At 55.5% G+C, this 17,740-nt stretch overlaps 2 protein-coding genes across 3 annotated transcripts; both read left to right on the forward strand.

Moving 5' to 3' along the window:
• Nucleotides 1-4: 4 nt before the first annotated feature.
• TMEM203 (transmembrane protein 203) lies at nt 5-678 on the forward strand. The gene has a single exon (XM_085076506.1). It carries the CDS (start codon nt 5-7, stop codon nt 413-415), a length of 411 nt encoding a protein of 136 aa, XP_084932632.1. The 3' UTR covers nt 416-678.
• Nucleotides 679-6,718: 6,040 nt separating this feature from the next.
• Nucleotides 6,719-17,207, forward strand: LOC146430035 (ectonucleoside triphosphate diphosphohydrolase 8-like). Of its 2 annotated transcripts, none has more exons than XM_085076534.1 (10): nt 6,719-8,336; nt 8,719-8,853; nt 9,780-9,897; nt 10,367-10,517; nt 11,504-11,663; nt 12,432-12,665; nt 13,830-14,102; nt 14,725-14,835; nt 15,653-15,790; nt 16,032-17,207. In XM_085076534.1, the coding sequence occupies exons 2-10, from the start codon at nt 8,770-8,772 to the stop codon at nt 16,212-16,214; spliced, it is 1,452 nt and encodes a 483-aa protein (XP_084932660.1). In that variant the 5' UTR covers nt 6,719-8,336; nt 8,719-8,769; the 3' UTR covers nt 16,215-17,207. The 2 variants fall into 2 exon arrangements, with proteins under 2 accessions (XP_084932660.1, XP_084932659.1); XM_085076533.1 differs by having other exon boundaries at nt 6,720-8,336; nt 8,719-8,892.
• The last annotated feature ends 533 nt before the right edge of the window (nt 17,208-17,740 follow it).

Below are 17,740 nucleotides of genomic sequence, written 5' to 3' on the forward strand. Positions count from 1 at the left end.
GACGATGCTGTTCTCCCTGCGCGAGCTCGTGCAGTGGCTCGGCTTCGCCACGTTCGAGATCTTCCTGCACGGGCTGGCCCTGCTCGCCTTCTCCGTGCTGCTCGTACTCAAGGTGGACGGCGCGGCCGCCGCGCTCTCCTGGTGGATCGTGTTCGTGCCCTTCTTCGCCGCCGACGGGCTCAGCACCTACTTCACCACCATCGTGTCCGTGCGGCTGTTTCAGGACGGCGAGAAGCGCCTGGCCGTGCTGCGGCTCTTCTGGATCCTCACCATCCTCAGCCTCAAGTTCGTGTTCGAGATGCTGCTGTGCCAGAAGCTGGTGGAGCACACGCGGGAGCTCTGGTACGGACTCATCATGTCGCCAGTCTTCATCCTGCTCCAGCTGCTCATGATCCGGGCCTGCCGCGTGAACTGAGCCCCGGCGCACCCGGCGGGACGTGCTCGGCGCACCCGGGGTCGCTCCTGGGGCTGCTCCCGTCGCTGTCCCCGTGCGGAGGGACAGGTGACAGTCTGGAGACAGGGGGTGTGCCCCAGCTCGCGGCCGTGTTGCACAGCATCACGTTTTTCCAGAAGCTCCACATCCCTGTCTGTGCTCCCTCAGCTCCTGCGTTGCACTGTCCTGCGAGTGCTGCTGGGCGTGACAGTTATTTTATTTTAGAATAAAAATGCGTTGAAGGATCGGGTTTATTTCTAAAATTCTTTTTGCCTGGAAAGCAATTGTGCCTAAAACTGCTGCCTGGAGAGTGGGAATTGCCTGGAGAGTGGGTGGTTGCTGTAGATCCCCTGGGGCAGCCCAGACTCCTGCCCTGCCCTGCCCTGCCCAGCAGCTGGCTCATGGATTTCCATCTGTCCCCTCACCTCCCTGAGCACTTCATTCCTTCAGTACTTCATCGCTTCAGTGCACTGATGGGGTCCTGTAAGGTCATGTTGAGATCACTAATATGTGTGTTTTTGAACAGGCATATGACTTTTCTTCTTTGTATTTCATTCCATTCCCTAAATACGGATATAGGGGTGTGGGGAGGGCAGGAGTGTGTATGGCTGATGCTGCTTCTGAAGGGAAGTCTCACTGAGCCCCAGCTTTGGGGTGCAACACTGTCCTCAGACCCCCAAGAGAACAGGAAGAATTCCGTGTTCCTCATGGAAGTGCCAATGTCACAGCGAAGTCGCAGTGTCAGGGACACTCTGGCATCCCTCCTGTCCAGCTTGCACCACGAAGGTGTTGGGGACAATGGATCTGCCCCTCGCCCTCAACTCAGAGCCTGGTGTCCTTCCCATTCTGTGTCACAGACCTTTGTGCTCAGCTGCTGACACTACCTCCAAGCAAACCTCTCCTGGCTGCCAGGGCTTCCCCTCCAACCTCGGCTGCTCCCAGGCCCAGCTCTGGCTCTGTCTCCCTCCGTCTCGCCCCGGTGCCCTGGGGTCTGTGCAGGTGGCATCAGGGACAGGAACTGCCTTGTCACTGCTCTGCTGTGTCACTGCTGCCAGCTCAGAGGCCCAAGGGGCACCAGGGCTGTGTTGGTGGGGCTGATGTCCCCATGAGATCCTCTGATGACAATGAGGCCAGCAGCTGCTACTCTTCCCTCTGGAAAGCAGGTGGGAACTGTGAGGAGGCTCCAGTTGGTGACAGTGGCTGTCCCTTCGTGCTGCTGCTGGCCCGCCAGGCTGTCACAGAGCAGCAGTGGGAGAACCAGCAGTCCAGGCCAGCAGGATCCAAAAACTGACACTGATTTAGCCCAGACTGCTCCATACTGGAGAAAAATGTGTAACTGCAGGCACAAAGCTTTCCTTCTGGTGCTGGGTCAGTGCTAGAGAACAGCCTGGCAGGTTCTGTGGCTTCTCTGCTGTGATTTACAGGAGAACATCGTAGTTCTTACTCAAGTCACTTGGTCTGTTCAACCTGGAGGAGGCTGAGGGGAGACTCATCACAGTTGCAACTTCATGGTGAGGTGAAGAGGAGGGGCAAACTCTGATTTCTGCAGCCTGTGAGCAGGGACAGCACCCAAGGGAACAGCTGGATCTGTGTCAGGGGAGGGTTAGGGTGGATATTGGGAAAAAGTTCTTCCCCCAGAGGGTGCTGGGCACTGCCCAGGCTCCCCAGGGAATGGGCACAGCCTGAGGCTGCCAGAGCTCCAGGAGTGTTTGGACAATGCTGCCAGGGATGGACAGGGTGGGATTGTTGGGGTGTCTGTGCAGGGACAGGAGCTGCACTCAATGATCCTTGTGGGTCTCTTCCTGCTCAGGAGATTCTGTGATCCTTGCACACCCTCGGGTGGCATTGACCTGCCTCACAGGTGCTCTTCAGCTCCTGCTTCACGTTGGGATGTGTTTTCACAGGGCTTGGTGTCACTGTAACAGCCCCAGGTGCTCAGGTTGGTCCACTTGGAGCCACTCATTCGCTCACCTGGGCCAAGGACCGGGAGTAGGCAGCTGACTGCTCCTCATCACCTCCAGCTCACAGCAGTGTGAGCTCATCCCCCTCCTGGTGTGGTTGTGCCACATGCCCCTGGGTCACCCTGAGTGCACAGGCCACGGCTGTTCCATCACCTGCTGTCCTGGAATTGTGTCAGAGGCAGCAGAGTCACTGGTGTGGGGCTGGGGAGGGCTGCGTGGGGGCCATGGGGATGGGAGCTGTGTGGGATCAGTGTCTCTTATAGGGCTGAGCAACAGGAGCCACAGCAGGTGAGGAACATGGAGAGGAGCAGGATGAGCAGCAAAGCCTCTTGAGTCACAAGGGGACACTCACTGAGTGTCTCTGGGGACTGATGGTGCTTTTGGACACTCCCACAGCTCCCAAGCAGCAGCTAATTAATAAACTAAGGAAGAGGCTCATCAAACCCAAAGAAGATGAAACAGATGATCACATCCCTCAGCCTCGCTGCGACGCTGCCCAGGCACAGAGCCATTTCCTGCTGCCTGGCTGTAGTGGGGCTGCCTGGATGGTCAGCCCCAAAATAACACCTGCCCTGTCACTGGGGTGTGGTGCCTGACACAAGGGGACCGTGCCACATCCCCCCATGTGCCACATTCCCCCGTGTGCCACCTTCCTCACCTGCAAGTGGCTTTGCCAGTGTTTTGCTGCTGCCTTGGGGACGAGCCAGTGGTCAGCGTGTTCCCACTCTGCTCCTCCGAGGTAAGGCAGCTTCCCTGGGGTGTGTGGGGACACAGGGGTGACACAATACTGAACAGTGGCACTGCGTGTGCTGCCCTGATGGGGGTGCTGGGTGGGGGGAAGGTCTGGCAGCCAGGACCAGCCATGTCCCTTCCCAGGACTTGTGCCTGGTGCAGAGGGGTTGCCTGCTGTGCCCAGGGCCACCAAGTCCTGTACAAACCTTACTGGGGCATTTGCCCCGGCACCCAGCAGTGTGCAGTGCTGGCACACCAGCCTGTGGCCACACAGAACTCCTTCTGGGAGCATCCCCCTTGGAGAAATCCTGCTGGACCCTCCACCTGCTGCCATAATTTGAGGGGCCCCTGACACCCATTCCCTGCCCACTGTGAACACTGAGGCCCCTGCCATGGGACTGGAGACTCCCAAGTCTCAAGCCAATGCTCTTTTCCACACTGAAATATGCTCTTTCAAAGATGAAAATCTCACCTCTGTGTTTGTTTTTGTTGCTGTGGCTGGTGGGTTGGGTACTGCTGCCAGCTGGGCCTTTCCCAAACCCAGCAGCAGGGGAGTGTCTTAGCTCCCAGACTGGAGGTCTGGCAGGTGATGCAGCTTCCCAAGGCTGGTGCTGCACACCCCAGTCCTGAGGCTCTCTGAATCCCTGGGCTGGTGGGGAAGGAGCCTCTGCACAGCCCAGCCCAGGTGCCAAACCAGCATCCCTGTGACAGAGGGGCAGTACCAGTCCCAGCTGCCACCCCTCTCTGTGTGTCCCAGCTCCTGTGGGGACAAGAGCAGCCCTTGGATAGCCACCTGAAATCAGGGATGAGTACATTGACAGGAGAGAAACCACTGCTGCCATGTCCAGCAGCTCCAGAGCAGAGCCTGAGTGGGATAGCAAAGGTGGGCTCCATGCACCAGGAAGGCAGAGCTCTGGCATGACCTGAGCCTCCAGAGGGGCAAAGGGGCTCCCAAAGGAGACATCTGGGAATGGATGGCCCAAGGGACCTCGATCCCTCCCTGCATCTTGACATGGGCAACGCCTGGGGACCATGTGACCTCCTCAGGGCAGGGCTGGTTTAACATCCCAGTGTTGTGGATGGCTCTGGTCTGGGAGCTGCTTCCTGGAAGGACCCTGAGGTGGTTGGAGCAGTGTCCTCCTTTGTGCAAACACCTGCTAGCGTTTGTGGGGGGCAGACACCTCTATCAGTCATCCCTTCACCTTCTACCTTGTTTTCTTATGGCCCTGCTGGTTGTTGGAGGCAATCAAACATCTCCAGAGCTGCTTCTCACCTTGATCTCCCTCCTGTGCTATCCCCAAGCGGCCACTGTGGCAGTAGTGGAATGGAAAATCCTGCCTTGAGGGGACTTCATCCATATTTCCCTGTGTTCAGGAAGAAAAACCCTTCAGGTTGGCCAGAGCCAGAGGAGAATCCATGCCTGGGGTTCTTGTGAGTCAAATCTGAGACACCCTGACCTTGGTGCTGTCACCCCCAGGCATCACAGCTGGTGCAAGTGTAACAACCCCAGGCCCCTGGAGCATCCCTCCCCCACATCCCTTCATCCCAGCAGACAGAGCCCATGACCACAGTGCTGGGCAGCACAGAGCCCACCCAGCTGGGAGCTGTCCCTGTCCCCTGGCACCCTGTCCTGGGGGCTCAGCCACTGCCAGCATCGAAAGACTGATCTTTTCATAGGTATCATTAATTCTGGGGATCTCACAAGGATGCAGGTGCTGTGCTAAGCTGCATCTGAGCATCCTGGGGGTTGGGGCTTCCCCCAGAGCAGCACCTGCTGTGTTGTAGGTGTGCACTGGGAAGGGAATGGACTGGGGTGCCCATGGTTTGCACAGGGACTGCCTCCAGGCACATGTCCCTGGCTCAGCATACCCACAGCTGGGAGGTGGCACCAGGACTGTCACACTCAGGGCAGCCAGGCCATGTTTAATAACTGGGAAAGGCGGTGCAGAGAAGGACAGGTCTGGTGTGCTGTTTGCCAGCCAGGAACAGCAGGTATGGGCAGCCACAAGGAAGCTTCAAATGGCCCAAACTCCACCAGTCCTGCTGTAATCAGAGTGTGAGGGAGGGCTGGGGCTGGTCCCTGCTGGGACAAGGCACAACAAGACCCAGGGTACGTCTGGGAAGGAACATGGGACAGGAAAAGTTCAACCTGGAGACATGGGATGTGCTCAGTGCCACCGCTTGCACCTCCCACGCCTGCACTGGGGTGACCTCATGGAGCAGAAACAGTGCTGAGGAAATGCGACTCCCTTTTTTAAACCTGAGTCAGGGCGCTTTCCTTTCAGAAGGCACCAGGAAGGTGTTGGCAGTGGAGGTGATGTCATTTCACAAACACCAGTCAGCCCAGTGCCTGGCAGTGATGGTTGTGCTGGAGCCCCACCAAGTCCCCACAGCAGCCTGGCAACTCCCTTCTGGGTCTCAGGGTCATTTTAAGGGCCACAGGCAAATACATGTCAAAAGCAGATCAAACAGGGGTGTGTGTGTACTCTAGCCACACTTCTTCACAGCAGATTTGTCTATCAGAAGTCAGAATGAGACATTTGGTCCCTTTCTCAATTACTAGCAAACAGCACAATTCACTCTCAGCAGAGCACAGCCCTGAAGCCAAACAGGGCCATGGCAGATGAGCCCTAAGGGCCCAAGGGGAGCCAGGTGAGAGCAGCTGCTCCTGGGGGTCAGGCACCCCATGGCCCTTCCAGGTCCTGTGATGCTTGGACACCACATCAACCCAAGATTCTGAATTTTAGCAGAGACGCCCCTTTGGGTGGGATTGTCTGAAGAAAATTGAGATCTGGATGTAGCACAGAGTGGAGGTGTTGCTGGGGAGGGTCAGGGGCAATGAGGGCTCCCCTGCACAGCATTTCCCTCCCAGCACTGCCCCATTTGACTCAGCCAAGATCAGGCAGCTGGAACTGGGTCTTTCCACACAGATCCTTGAGATCCTTGTGATGCACCGCTTGGAGCCCAGCCAGGGCAGCATCACCTGGCACAAGGTCAGGGCTGCATGTGGGGCCAGCGTGGGCAAGAAGGAACAGCCCCTCAACAAAACCTCTGGGACTATTTCTTTACTACAAAAAGGGACAGGAAATGTAAAGTGAAGAGCTGCTCATCCTGTGTTTGCACTTGGAGCTGGAGGTTTTGGTCAGCTCTGGGTGCGTGCAGCCACTGGCAATGCCACATGTCCCCAAGGAACCAGAGCTGGTCAGTGCCTCTCTGTCCTGAGTGGGGACGAGACCCGCATGCTCAGAACAGCCCTGTGCAGTCAGCAAGGCATTTCCAGAGCAGGGACGCTCATTCACCCCTTCCACTGTACCCATGTGAATCCAGAGGTTGTGTGTTGAGTGGAGGTGGAAATGCAGGAGTGGTGGCATCCTCTGGGCTGCAGGAGCCACCCCAAAGGAGATTGCCATGGGAATGTTGAAGTGAAGTGCCACGAGCTCATAGAGACTGTACTGATGTGCCATAGTATCACAAAATGAAAGAGTATATGTTTATTTTGTTCTTTCAGGCAAGAGTCAACTATGTGTTTCCAAAAATAGGGTGAGATCTATGGGAAATGCACTCTGGATGTATCTCTAATTCTCAAAGAGGGGATTTGTTGAAGAGAAGTACCACAAGGTTAAAAATTCAGTGCAGTACAGGATAAACAAAAGAACTTATGAAAGATGAGGGAATAACCAATCCTGCTGGAACTGAGAGCCATGACCGAAAAACTGAAGAGCAGGAGGATGCTATAAATCAAGTTACGAAGCCAAAGAAGGGCATTGTGTGATTCCTGTGCTCATTAGCATAAAATCGCAGTAAAATCCCTGCCCACAGGCTGTGATCACCCCTTACTCACATAAGGCCCTTCCCCATAGAGCATGAGTAGTAAAAGAAGTGTTCAGGCAATCTGAAAATAAGGCAGAGACTTCAAAACCAATGGCTGCTCTTTTTGCTGTTACCTATAGGGAAATGCTGACTTCTGTTGCTTTAAAAGTGTAAAAATGGGCAACTGGCATGCTGAGGGTGTGTCAGCTTTGTTGATTCACCAACCAGCACCCACCTCTGCTTAGATGTGAAAGAAAACCATTACCTCAACTTGGTGTGTGAATCTGCTTCTTGCACACAGCGTGAGAGATCCCAGAATAAGGACAACAGGAAGAGGGAGTGACGCAGACGTCTGAGGAGCACCTGGGGACTGCTGCACCTAATGTCACAGCACAATGACACTGTCAGTGCACACAGCAGGACCTCTGAAACACCAGCAAAGGTGCTGGGCAGGGTCAGGGGCAATGAGGGCTCCCCAGCACAGCATTTCCCTTCCGGCATTGCCCTGTCTGACTCAGCCAAGGCAGCTGGAACAGGGTCTTTCCACACAGATCCTTGTGATAGCCCCACCAGGCTCTTATCAGGGAGCTGAATCAGCAGGAAACAGCAGGGCTGGATGGCCCAGAGAGAGCAGGCCCATGTTCCCCAGCCCTTCCGCTTCCAGGGAAGTCCTGAGTCATCCCCACTCCCTCACCTCTCCTCAGTGTCTGCGGGGACCCACAGGAGCAGCACAAAGCTGGGAAGGGGTTACCAGTCCCAGCTGGGCCATGACAGTGTCTTGGCCTCCCCTGTGTTCTCTGGCAAAGCCCAGCAGCATTGCTGAGACCTCCCTGGCAGGGCAATCCTTCCTCTCTGATGTTAGCTTCCATCTCATTGTAATAAAACTTCTTATCAGGTACTTACCGCTCTATTAGATTCCAGGGCATTTCCAGGGATACTGCAAATATCACTCTCACTCACCTCTTGCAGACCTCGTAGAGAACTTGGAATGGTAGGGGTGGTGAGAGCAAAGAGGGAAGAGAATTGGGAGGGTGTGACAGCACAGAGAAGCAGAGGGACAAGGGTCAAACTCAGAGATGTGTCCTTCATACAATTCCATTCAAATGAGGAGGAGGAGGAACTAATTGGCTGAAGATAAGGACAATGCCAAACTGGGCCATGAATATACACCTGCAAGACAAACAGCAGAGCAGATATTCAAGAGTTTCGCCTAAGGCTGATGAGCTCTCAGAGAAAATAATGGGGGAAAGATTTTCCAGCAGTATCTACTTGCAAAGGATATAAAAGGCAAGTCCAAGCTGGGTTTGCTGCACTTGGAGGAGCACAGAGCCAGCCCTGAGGGATCCCACCGTGACACAGCCTGGGTGCTGCTGGGTGCAGGGCTCCAAGAGTGCCCACAGGTGAGCTGACCTTCCTTGCAACTTGTAAACTCCAACCACCCTCCCCTCCTGCAGTACCTCATGCTGAGGGCTTTTGCCATTTCCCATGCTCTCCTCTGTTCCACGCAGAGTTCCTCTCGCCCCTCCCAGACCTGATCCTTCCCAGCAGTGGGCAGCTGGACAAGAGCAAGTGTGGGAAGATTGTTGTGATCCCATCGTGGCTCTGCCAGGCTCCTCGGCAATCAACCCCTCTTTCCTCCAGCTCCCTGTATTTTATCCTAATATTGCTTTTGCCACGAAAAGATCTGATTATTCATGAGGATTTCCGAGCAGCACAGCTTGAGACAGTGTCACCTTTCGAAGCAGATCTCCCTGCAGCTCTCACTGACACTGTTGTTCCCAGGTGTCCAAGAACTTTCCTCCCACGTTTAGGTTTTCAGAAGCCTTCACCCCAATGCTGGCTAGGAAGAAGCCCTTCACCAGTGCCATCATCGGGGCACTGGTGGCACTCTCCATCATTGCCCTGGTTCTCAGCCTGGTGAGAGTTGAAGATGTGACACTGCCACCCACGGTAAAGGTGAGCCCAGAGAAGGTCCCTGAGCACCTGTGGTGACATCAGTCACCTTGGGCAAGTGCTCAGAGCCAGCAGCTGCTCTATGGGGCTAGGAAGGGAAGTGGGGTCAGGACCTGCCTGGCAGTTGCAGGGTGGGTGTTTTGTCCCCACCTCGAGGTGCAGGCAGAAGAAATACAACCTGGTGAGCTTGAAGTCAGAGGGGAAAGCCTCCTCTGGAACTCATTACCACGCTGTGCCAGGTTTGGAGGAGATTACTTTGGGGCAGATGGGTAGGGTAGAGCCCTGCCCTGCTCCCTGTGCTCTGCCAGGGCATGGCATCTCCATGTGCCCTTTGTCCCTGTCAGCTCCCACCAGTGCATCCTGACCCACTCACACCATGGCACAAGCATCCTGCCTCCCCCGTGGTGTGCCCTGAGCATGGCATCTCACCCCAGCTGCTGCAAGAGGGCTGGCAGGGGTTTAGGGTGAGCTGGAGGGCTTTATGGGGGAGAGGCAGGTGGCTGAGTGCTCCTGGAGTGGCTCTGCCTGTCCCTGCCCAGCCTGGGTGCAGCCATGGGGTAGAAAGGAGCACAAGAGATGGGAGAGTTGTAAGCCCCAAGGTGGGGCCAGTGTGGACACAAAAGGTATGTGACCATGAAAGAAAATCAAAAAGCATGAGGAAACAACAGGAAATGTTTGTGTGAGCTGGCATTGACCTCAGGAGAGGACATGACAAAATCCCTTAGTCACTTGTTGGGGGCATTGAGGCCACCACTCTGCTCTGCCTTGGCACAGGTTTTTGGATACAGGTTTTGGGGCATCTTCTTCCCTCCTGCCCTGACAGGGCCACAGTGGGGCCAGGGCCAGGCTGCTGCTCCTCCACCTTCATGATGTCTTGATTTCCCTTGCAGTATGGGATGGTGTTTGATGCGGGCTCATCCCACACCTCTCTGTTTGTCTACGAGTGGGATTCAGACAAGGAGAACAACACTGGCGTGGTCAGCCAGACCTTGTCCTGTGATGTGCAGGGTCAGTATCCCTCTGCCATGGGCTCTGTCCTGCCCTGTGTATTTGAGTGGTGGGTGGGGTGACCTGGCTGGCAGCCCTGTCCCTCGGGCTGGCACTGGGAGCACAGAGGAGTCATGGCTGTGGCTGGATGTTCCCTGACCCCTGGGCCTTCAGCACCGTGTGGTGCCTATGCACTGGGTGGGACTGAAGCACCTTGATGGTGAATGTATTTTGTTCCTCCACCTTGGAGTGCCCCCAGCTGCTGTCCTGGCTGGGGGAGGTGTCACCTGGGGACACTGCTGAAAAAATGGGAGACATGGGAGAGGAACATAAGGGTGGGTCAGTCAGGTCTCAGGGGACATGGGCACCCTGGAAAAGTACCTTTGTTGCTAAGAGGTGACAGCCCTTCTCACTGCCCTGTGCCCTCCTGCTCCCACAACCCCAGCCCAAGACATTCCCATCAGCCTGTCCCATCCTGACTCTTTTCTAGGGCAAGGCATATCAAGCTATGCCAACAATCCCCTTGAAGCTGGCAATTCCTTAAGGAAGTGCCTGGATAAAGCCCTGAAGGCTGTTCCTGCTGAGAAGCACAGGGAAGTCCCAGTTTATCTTGGAGCAACGGCTGGCATGAGGCTACTGAGGTACTGCTGTGGGGCAGGGGGTGACAGCAGTGACAAAGCTGCAAACAGCCACTGCCAGGACACTGAACAGGGCCAGTATCCCAGCTCCCACACTGCCATGAGCAAGCAACTGGGCAGTCAGGAGAAGGGGAAAAGGCAGCCTGGTGAGGACACAGGGATGGCTGAACTGTCTTGAGCAATTGCCGCTGGGCAATGTATGTTGGGATCTCCCAGGATGGTGCTGCATGCCCAGTTTCAAGCAAGAAATGCTTTTCAGAGCTCTGTTTGCTCTTCATTATTCCTTAAAAACAAGGGGGTTGGGATGCCACATGGAGATGTGCCACCTGCCCAGGTGGATGGGTGCTGGTGGGCAAGTGGGGCAGAGGTAGGAGGTGACAAAATGCTGCAGGTCCTGTCCTCACCTTTCACCAGCCCACGTGAGCTCTCTTCAAATGCCAACCTTCATTTCATAGCTCTTGGTTTTATTGCTGCAGATAGCTCACGTTATTTCTGTGCCCTGGCAATCAGACCCAGGAAGGAGCTGAGCCACAGCCTGAAGGTTGCTTGCTTCAGAGAGCAAGAACAGCCCTGAGATATCTTCCCCACTGAGAGGTCTGAACCCAGGCTGGAACCTTCCTGAGAAAACCCTGGAGCTCAGCAAATGCCGTGGTCACAGCCAGTGGATGACGTCCAAACCTGGGTCTTGCAGCACAAGCCACTCCAGCCCCCAGCACTGAAGCAGGGAAGGGTGGCCTGGGAAAGCTCTGGGTGACTGGGATCAAGCTGCTCTGGAGGCAAGAGGTTGCTATTGCTCCTAGATTGGTAATGCAGTGAGATTTTACCCCATACAAGCAGCTCTGACAAGCCATGGAGCAGGAAACACCCTTTCAAACAGGCTGCTTGTTGCAAAAACTGGGAGTATAAGGAACGGGGAGAGAGCCAGACTCTTTCCTTGTGTTTTCTCTTGTGTAGCTGGGTATGTGTCTTGTCCTTTGCATCCTTCCCAGGGAACAGAACAGCTCAGCAGCAGAGCAAGTCCTGGCTGAAGTCGCTAAAACCATACAGGAGTACCCTGTGGCTTTCAAAGGGGCTCGAATCCTTATGGGAGAGGAGGAAGGGGCTTATGGCTGGATCACCATCAACTACCTGCTGGACTCCTTCACCAAGGTGGGAGAGGGGTGGAATGGCCCCTCCATTGCTAATACAGCTTTCTGATTTTCCTTAGGCTTTCTTAGTTCAGGAGAGGTCAGGGTTAGTGGCTTTTGGGAATTACCATGGGGAAGGAGACACATCCTGGGCACATTCTGACTTGCCCACAGTGAGAGAGGAGTGAGAACTCAGGAATGAGGGTGTCTGTTAAGAGCTCAGGGTAATCTCCATACCATGTGGACAGAGGGTCTCTCAGCACAGAGAGGTCAGTGCAGCCCAGTGGGCTTTGTCTCCCTGCCCTGGGAAGTTCCATCTCCCTGTGGTGCTGGGAGCCTCCAGTTCTGGTTCAATGTGTCAGTCTAGAGGCAACTCAGACCAAAGCTCTATCCCAGCCCTGCCACAGCTCAGTGCAGTGCTGGCACTGTTGGGTTCCTGTGGGGGCTGTTGGAGGATTCCTGAATAGAAATCCTTCCTCTTGCACCAGGACCCCTGCAGCCTCCTCAGGAGGAGCAGGTCCCCAAGTCAGTGCCCACCAGCATTTTGGCCTGGGGATGGTGACTCAGAGCCAGGTGAGCCCACAGCACATTGGCACTTACTGACCATCAGAAAGTTCCATCTCTGTTCTGCCTCTGACAAATATCCAGGCTGGCTGGGCAGGCGGGGGTAGGGGGGTTGGGGGTGGGAGGAGGGGCTCACACACATAAATAACTGAACATCCATTGAACTTAGTACAATTCTGCTCAGGCCATTCTGTACCAATCCTCCTCTCATGTCTCTCCTCGGCAGTACTCCCCCAAAGCACACACATGGGTCCGTCCAGAGGCAGCCAACATTTTTGGGGCACTGGATCTCGGAGGAGCATCCACTCAAATCACCTTTATGCCAGAAGGTTCAGTGATGAGCCAGAATGAAGCCTCTGAGTTCACCCTGTATGGATACACCTACAACATCTACACTCACAGCTACCTCTGCTATGGGCAGAATGAGATGCTGAAGCGGCTGGCAAAGGAATTAATTGCGGTGAGAAGCAGCTGAGGGATAATTTGCCTGTGGTGTCATGATGCCAACCACAGATCTGTTAATGCATAAACTAAGGACAGGTAGGGCTCTTCCAGAGAGGTGTCGGCAAGGACTGAGAGCAAGGACATTCTTGGAGCACGGCAGGGCAAATGTGGAGAGGAGCATGGACATTAGGGAGTCACAGACTGCTTTGGGTTGGAAGGGACTTAAAAGCTCATCCTGTTCCACTCCCCTGTCATGGGCAGGGACACCTTCCACTAGACTGGATTACTCTAAGTCCTGTCCAGCCTGGCCTTGGACACTTCCAGGGATGGAGAAAATGTCAAAAGGGTCAGTTTGGGATCTTCTGGCTTTACACAGAGCGTACAAAAATGCAGGACCAGGCTCTTCTCAGAGATGCAAAGTGCCAGGGCAAGAGGCAAGGGGCACAAGCTGGATCATCTGAGTTTCCAACCAGATAAAGGGGAAACATTTTCCCCAATAGGAATGATCAAATATTGGAATAGGATCCAGAAACACTGTAGAGTTGTCGTCCTTGGAGATCCTCAACACATGATGGGACGAGGCTCTGAGCAACCTGCTGTAGTTGGTCATGATTTAACAAGAGGGTTGGCACAGGGAACCTACAGCTCCCCTGAACCTCAGCTACTCTGTGACTTCATGGACCTGAGAAATGTGAACAGAAGACCTTTCTCAGGCCAGTTTTTGGAAGGTCAGAGGTGAAGAGTGCCTTCATGGAGCTGCACCTTGCCAGCAGAGCTGCCTCGAGTGAGCCAGAAAGGTTTGCCCTTGCTGTATGGCCAGGAAAGTCTTACATGGTGACCCTGGATGGGGTTGGAGCTAGAACCAGAGCCAGAGATGGGGTGGAAAGGGCTTTGCATGTCCCCAGAAACGATCCTCCTGGCCAGGGCAGAGACATGCTGGGTCCTTGAAACTGCTCTGCTTCTGTGGTAGAGGGAATGAGAATAAAGCAGAGTGGAAATGAGTGCTGGGCTCAGGCTGGGGCTGCAGACAGCCAACAAGACCAGGACTGAAAGGCAGGAGGGTCTTTCCCTGCCAAGGAGTTGGGAGATGCCGGTGCCTGTGGCTTTGGGGGATGCTGGGTTTGTCCACACACAGCCAGGAGGGTCTGCAGGAGCTGCAGCTGCATTTTGCTGTCCCCAGGAGTTCTCCCCCAGCACACGAGTCCACCATCCCTGCTACCCAAAGGGCTACAACGAGACCATCTCGCTGTCCTCCTTCCGCACCAGCCCCTGCACTGACCGCAGCGACCCGCGCCTGCCCCTGGGCGACACCAACGTCACCCTGGAGGGCCGGGGCAATGTCAGCGGCTGCCTGGCAGCCCTCAGGAAGCTCTTCAACTTCTCGGCGTGTGGCCAGAGCCAGGACTGCACCTTTGACGGCGTCTACCAGCCCCCACTCCGGGGGCAGTTCATTGTAAGGCAAATAATCTTCCCACCTCCACGGAAGGGTGTCCCCGAGTGCTGGGCTGTCCCCGGGTGCTGGGCTGTCCCCGCTGTCCCATGGCACTGTCACCTCCCTGCAGGGAACAGGGCAAGAAGCTCCCAGAGTACCACGGCCTGAGGATTGCTGCTGCATGGTTTTCCAGCCAAATCTCCAAATGGGACCATGTTGAGAATCATCAAATCCTAGACTGGTTTGTGTTGGAAGGGACCTTACAGCTCATCTCGAGCCACCTCCTGCCATGGGCAGGGCTCCCTTCCACTATCCCAGGTTGCTCCAAGCCCCACCCAACCTGACCTTGAATACTCACATGGATTTGTTAATAAAACAGGGGTTTGTCAAAACTCGTTTTTGGTAATACCCCAGGAGTTTAGCCAGGAGCCTTCAGTCTGTGCTGGCTGTGCTGCTGCTGCCAGCAGGCACCAACTCCCAGCTCATCACCTGCTGGGACAGGGACAACCATACCCTGGGACTCCATGGGATGGGACAATCCCTGTGAAGGACCAACCCTGTGAAGGACAAGCCTCACCTCCTGCTGCAGCTGCCAGGGGTTCCTCACTACAGCTCACCAGCATTTCTGTCTCTTACCTTCCAGGCCTTCTCTGCCTTTTACTATAACTTCAAGTTCCTGAACCTGACGGAGGGGCAGCCACTGGCTGTGGTCAGGGAGGCCATCAAGGGGCTCTGCACAAGGAGCTGGGAAGATGTACGTTCCTCAGGATGGAGGCTGTGTGGTAGATTCACAAGCAAAGGGGTCCTGGCATGGGGGGGAGGGCATGGGGCCCCTCCAGGGCAAGGCTCCCTGGTTCTGAGCTGAGCCCTACACAGCAGAGCTGTCCTTAAGCTCTGTGTGGAGCTGGGACTGTCCTGCATGCACTCCTTGCTCATATACTCTTGGAAAAAGGGCAGCCAGGGCAGGCAAGGACAGCAAGATCTCATCTGCAGTACAGGAGCTGGGGATGGAGGTGGGTCTGTAGCACAGGAGGATGGTGAGAGCAGAGCCAGCTGCTGGCACCATGCTGGAGATGAATCAAATCATGGAATCATAGAATTCCAGACTGGTTTGGCTTAGAAGGCTCATCTTGTTCACATCCCTGACATGAGCAATGACACCTTCCACTAGACCAGGTGATCTAAACCCATCCAACCTGGCCTTGGACACTTCCAGGGATGGGGCAGCCACAGCTTCTCTGGGCAACAAATGGGGGTAGATAAGCCCAGAGATGTGCCAGCACCAGCATGGGGCAGAGAGCAGGAGCCCCTTCCATGAGAAGGCTGAGCTGGGAGAATCTGGGGCAGGAGGAGCTACAATATGTGCCTGTTTCCATGTGGTGTGTAAATGCTCCCCAAAGGAGTTCTGTATAGACAGGTCCAAAATCACTGCCTGGCCCAGAAGTCACTTTCTGGATGCTGGTGACTGTGGAGCCACTGCTGCTCATGCAGCACATTTCAGGGCTTTGTTTCTGCCAACAGAAATTGCCTGTGAATAACTTCCCTCCATCCCCAAACATTCCCCACCCCAGTTATCTTCCAGCTACCCCAAAGAGAGTCCCAAGCGACTGCCTAAATACTGTGCCAATGCCAACTACATCCTCACACTCCTCCTCGATGCCTACAAGTTCAATGAGACCAGCTGGAACAACATCTTCTTCCAGATGAAGGTGGGCAGCAGTCTGAGCCTGCGAGGGGGAGCAGGGGTGGTGCTGGGGAGAGCCGGACTCTGTGTGGGGGTGCTGGGGAGCCACAGTCCAGAGAGCCCTGCCTGCCTCCCATCCTGGCACAGCTCTGGTGTGGGGACAGCTGCCCCATTTGGCAGCCATTTAGGCTGAGCAGGAGCGGGTGGTCCTATGATAACAGTGGCTTTCCTGCAGGGCTAACTCCCATCCCTCTCTCCTGGGGCAGGCGGGGAGCGCCGACGTGGGCTGGACACTGGGGTACATGCTGAACCTCACCAACATGATCCCAGCGGAGGCTCCAGCCAGGGTGAAGGGGCACAGGCCTTCCCTGTGGGCTGCGGCCATCACCTTCATCATCCTCACCCTCGTCATGGGGCTTGCTGCCCTGCTCCTGCTGCTGTGGGTGTAGGAGCCTGGCCGTGTTTGGGAGCCCAGCAGGGATGGCCCAGGGCTGCAGGGCCATGCTGGAGTCCCTATGCTCCTGCCTGCAGGACTGACAGCCTGGGGCTGGGGCTGTGCTGCTGAGCACATTCACCTCTACAGCTCCAAAGAACTGCTTTTCCATGGCCCCCAACATGCAGACAGGCACCCTGTGAGGTTTCCAGAGGAGCTCCTCTCCCATGGGACCCAATGGGATCAGTCTGCAGAAGCCTCAGCCAAGCCCGTCGGCCTCCTGTCACTGCCCTGCCTGTTACTGACGTGGCTCCATCCCACCAGCTGGTACATGGGGCCTGGAGAGCCAGCCTGGCCATGGCACAATGCCAGACTGATGGAGCATGTACAGGTTCCTGGGGACAGGGTGCTCCATGGAATGCCAGGTCTGACCACAGTCACCAACAGCCAGGCGGGTTTCTGCCGGGTCTGGCAGCCTGAGGGATGCTCTGTGGTACCCAGCTGGCCCTGCGGAGGGTCTCTGGCTGGGGCTTATGTGGACATGGTCTTGGAGAGAGAAGGGAAACTGAGCATCCAAAGTCAGAAGTATGGTCCATGCCCCTCCAGAAGGTCCATCTCATCTCATCATCTCATCAGCTTGTTATGGCATGTCATGTCATCTCATCTCATCATCACATCTCACAACTCATCTCATCAGCTTCCTTTTTGCCTGGAATAAAGGGATTGATGTTCCTCAGTGCCTTGCTGGAAACAGCACCAGCAGAAGGCCTGGACCCTGTGGGTGTCAGGATGAGGTTCCACCAGGCTGTGAGTCCTGCCTTGCACATGGCTGAGCTGCGTCCTGCCCATGGCCTTTGCCTTTGGTTCTGCTCATTTTTATCTGCCCTGTGGATGATTCATGTTGCTGTTGTTTGTGTTCCCACAGGGAGGAGCAGACCTTTGGTGTCCCTGTGGAATGCTGGGCACCACACAGCTCTCGTCATCCAAATAAACACTGTAAGAGGCAGCACGTGGGGAAATCCCTGTTACTTTGCTTCCAAACAGTTATGGTTTTATTCCTTCCATCTCCCAAGTAAGGGCTGGTGACAATGATGGAGAGGACAGACGAGACTCAGGGCAGAGGCAACATTGCTTGAATCTACAGGAAGTGTCCCTGGAGACACTGAGGAGCCTGCTGGACCTTGGAGAGGAGCCAGCAGGGCACAAGGACAGGCCTTTTCCTTCTGAGTGGAGGTGTCTCACCTCACCCATCACTTGGCTGCCACTGGGACTCCCCAAAGATGTAAGGGGGGCCCTGGGAGCGGCCTCTGACATGACCCAGCAGTGTTCCGAAATCACCGTGTGCTGCAAAGGGAGGATGAGCTGTTTGCCAGGCACAGGACAGGGGATGAAGCTGGACAAGAGAGGAAGCTCATGCAGGAGAGCAGGGGGCTGTGCCATCCCCCCCTCACAGGGCTTCCCAGTCCTGTCTACCAGGCCAGTGTGTCCCCACATCCCCAATGTCACAGCCCCTGGGGCTAACACTGGCCATGGTAGATGCAG

This window comes from Lichenostomus cassidix, chromosome 17 (genome assembly GCF_008360975.1).
Source record: "Lichenostomus cassidix isolate B80296 chromosome 17, HeHo_3.0, whole genome shotgun sequence".
In the NCBI taxonomy this organism is placed as follows: domain Eukaryota; kingdom Metazoa; phylum Chordata; class Aves; order Passeriformes; family Meliphagidae; genus Lichenostomus; species Lichenostomus cassidix.